Source organism: Carlito syrichta, unplaced genomic scaffold, assembly GCF_000164805.1.
Source record: "Carlito syrichta isolate Samal-C Ts95f unplaced genomic scaffold, Tarsius_syrichta-2.0.1 Scaffold305070, whole genome shotgun sequence".
Classification (NCBI taxonomy): Eukaryota; Metazoa; Chordata; class Mammalia; order Primates; family Tarsiidae; genus Carlito; species Carlito syrichta.
Window position 1 is genome coordinate 222,236 of NW_007249166.1, and position 3,488 is coordinate 225,723.

Sequence of the window (3,488 nt, forward strand, 5' to 3'; positions counted from 1 at the left end):
AAAAAAAAAAAAAAAAAATTTTATTGTAGAGATGAGGTCTCGCCAAGTTCCCTGGGTTGGTCTCAAACCCGCAGGCTTAGACAATCTACTCGCCTCGACCTCCCAAAGTTCTGGAATTACAGGCTGAGCCACCAAGCTTGGCCTGTTTCCAAAATTTAAGAAGATGAACTGGTATTAGAGTTTCACCAAAGAAGGGAACTGACAATACTATCTGGCTAATTAAACCAACACTAAGCCAATTTGCCCTTTATAAATAACCATAGTTTTTCTCAGGGCCCGTATAACATTACATATTTTAGATTGTTTATATCTACCTATTTGTCTTCTGTCTATTACTAAACTGTAATCATCTGAAGAATATGAATTGCATTTTACTTTCCAACTTTCACAGTCGAGCAGGAAGATATAAATTACCAAAACTGATTCAAGAAGAAATGTGAAACTCAAAACAATCAATTATCATTAAAGAAATCAAAGTGGTAATGAAAAACAATCTACCCCTGTAAAAGACACCAGACTCAAATGTTTTATAGAAACAGCCTGTTCCTATCAAATGGTTCCATAGATTAGAAAAATAGGTATGGTTACCCAACCTATTTTATGAGGCTAGAATATCCTTGATACTAAAGCCAAATAATGAAAAAGAAGAGAAAATTATGGAGCAATCTCATTTATGAACACAATTACAAAAATCCTTTAACTGTTAACTAATTCTATAGTACATATGAAAATTCACTGAGAACAAGTAGATTTTATCCCAGGAATGCTAGGATAATTCAACACCAGGAACATCTGTCAATAACACCATATTTACCAAATTGAAGGGGAAAATTGTATGAACTTTTCAACAGATATAATAGATGCAGAAAGAACATTCAATAAAATTCAACACTCATGACTTTCTCTAAAAATTAGCAAACTGGGCCAAGCATGGTAGTTTATGCCTGTAACCCCAGCACTTTGGGAGGCTTGAGCCCTGGAGTTCAAGACCAGCCTGGGCAATATAGCAAGACCTCGTCTCTACAAAAAAATAAAAGAATTAACTGGGCTTGGTGGTGCATGCCTGTAGTCCCAGCTTCTTGGGAGGCTGAGGCTGAGTCCACAAGGTCAAGTCTGCAGTGAGCCATGATCATGCCACTGCACTCTAGCCTGGGCAACAGAGTAAGATCCTGACTCAACAACAACAAAAAAAGTTTGCAAACTAGTAACAGAAGATAACTTTCTTAACAACAGCAATAAAAAGTTTCTGAAAAAACCTACAGCAAACTTCATACTTACTGATAAAAATGTTAGAATGCATTTCCATAAAAGACAGGAACTATGTTTTTCATCATTACAAACTTCAGGCTGAGCATGAATGGTATGTCTCAAAACCAAAAGGAAGACTCTATCTAAAGGCCCAAATGTCAGTTTACCCCAAAAGGATGTAAAACATATCTGGCCTTCCCCAAGTGTGTGTGATTCATGGAAAAATTTTTGTGATGGAAGTGTTTATTATATAATATTAAGGAAAAATAGGACACAGAGTCACTCCTATGTTCTGATTATAGATGTGTTAACTTATTTCTTAAAAATATGCAGATGACTGCAAACATGAAAAAATGGAAAAGGTGAAAATTTGTGGAAACTGTGGTTACAATTTTATTTTTCCTTGTTATTTTATGATCAATACAACAGAATGTTTTAAAAGTAAGTCCACGACAAAGTATTTTTAGGTGTTTTTGTTTATATCTTAAACACAACAGATTATAGCAATCTTGTAAATGAAACATTTTATTTGGTATTATTTCTAATTGCCATAAAGTGACTTGGGAAATGGGAGTATGAAGAAAAGAGTAGTAGGAAAAGAAGGGTAGATATAATGTATCATTTACTCTGATAATAACCAGGAGAAACGATTACCTCTTCTAGCTTGCTGAATTCTTTACACAATTCTTCTTTGAGGCCAGAGCAATCTTCCTTATCTCGCCGTCTAAGATAGCTTGCTACCAAAGAGGGTACCTAGACAGAGAATAATTTCTTAGTTTATCAGTTTGAGGCTAACTACATTAGCCCCCTCACATAAAAAAAATGATAGAACCTTCATAGTTCTGGCATCAGGGTGTTCTATATACATCAAGGGTAGACCAAGTCCCCATGTACACAGAGGTCATAGACTGATTAGAAAAAGTTTGTGGCCTAAGATTCTGGGTTGGTCAGAATTTTATAAATTGCAAATGATAGAACCCATTTGGCATGTTTAAGTCAAAAATTTCTTAAAAGGAATCTGAAAAGCAAGTAGATCTCATTACCTTTGGAGGGTTGTGACTATGACCCTCAAAGTAAATTTGGAGGTTCTACATCGCTTTTGGAAACAAAAAAGGTGACTGAGTGGCTCATAGAATGGTTGGGAGGCTGAACAAATAGGCTTAGAACAGGATTCCAAAATCATGATGAGAAGTGGCCTAATGGGAGGCACCCACTGCTGCCAGTGCTAGCTGAGCACTAGATGCTACAGTCTGTGCTATAGTTTGTGGAGTCTGAGGTAGCTACTAATGCCACTGGCACAATGCCACTTCTACTCTGGAGCTTTATCTTGTAACCATCACTGCTGAAAGCCAGAGGCTCTGCTGCCATTCTTACCAGCGGAAGCAGTGGCCCACATCAAGCCTGTTTCCTCATCTTGATCATTTCTGAATTGAATGCTACTGTGTGTGTATCTGATAGGACAAACCTGGGTCACCAGTTTTGGCTGCAGCTGCAAAGAGAACTAGAGAAGAGAACTTTTCTGATTTCTACCTTGAAGCCATCAGAAGACTGTTCCAATGAGACTGACTACTTGAACACCTGGCAGGTGTAGCATCAACTGCCTTAATACTTATGGTGGTGTTTGTGTGTTTTAATACTTCAGTCTTTGGTATCATTTTATGCAAGGCACTGAAGTACACTCATCCCAGTTTAAGTAAAGAGGCACTTGTAAATCTTATGAAATTCCAGCCACAGTACAGCTTGCCTTCATTGGGCCCTCTATCCACATTTCCATCTGGGCCTGCTTGCTTTTTCATCTGTTTTTCCTTAAATATCTGCCCCAAATTACTTTCCATAAATCAGGTTTTTTTGTAATTCTTTTAATTTCTGCTTTCTTAAAGATTTATTTTTCACGCAGCTTTGGTTTTTGAAGTCCTAAATGATATACTTGAGCTCCAAACCTTAATTGACTTTATTGTATAAGTCTTACCCTTTACTGTCTTAGTTTTGTGTCTTATTTCTAAGTTCTCAGGAAAGAAGTTGACTGGCCCGGGTGAGGAGGTGGGTACATGTCTGGTCTACTGCCCTGTAGCCAGGAGAGCAGGGACATATGATACATAAGGCCACCTCTTTCTTAAAAGTAAGCAGGAAAATAATGGTGGGCACTTCCAGCTTGACTTTTTTTTTTTTTTTTTTTGAGTTGGAGTCTCACTCTGTCGCCCAGACTAGAGTGCAGTGGCCGCTCCCGGCCACTGCAACCC

The 3,488-nt window shown here is 37.8% G+C and overlaps 1 protein-coding gene across 5 annotated transcripts in view; it reads right to left on the bottom strand.

The window, feature by feature from the left end:
- GSTO1 (glutathione S-transferase omega 1) overlaps positions 1-3,488 on the bottom strand; it is a 12,854-nt gene that overhangs the window by 4,201 nt on the left and 5,165 nt on the right. For 4 of the 5 annotated variants that reach the window (XM_021713949.1, XM_008061085.2, XM_008061086.2 and 1 more), the window contains exon 4: positions 1,903-2,001. The exons of the other annotated variant lie outside the window; for it this stretch is intronic. In XM_021713949.1, coding sequence (XP_021569624.1) covers positions 1,903-2,001 — 99 coding nt within the window. The remainder of the gene's footprint in view (positions 1-1,902; positions 2,002-3,488) is intronic. 5 annotated transcript variants of the gene reach the window in all.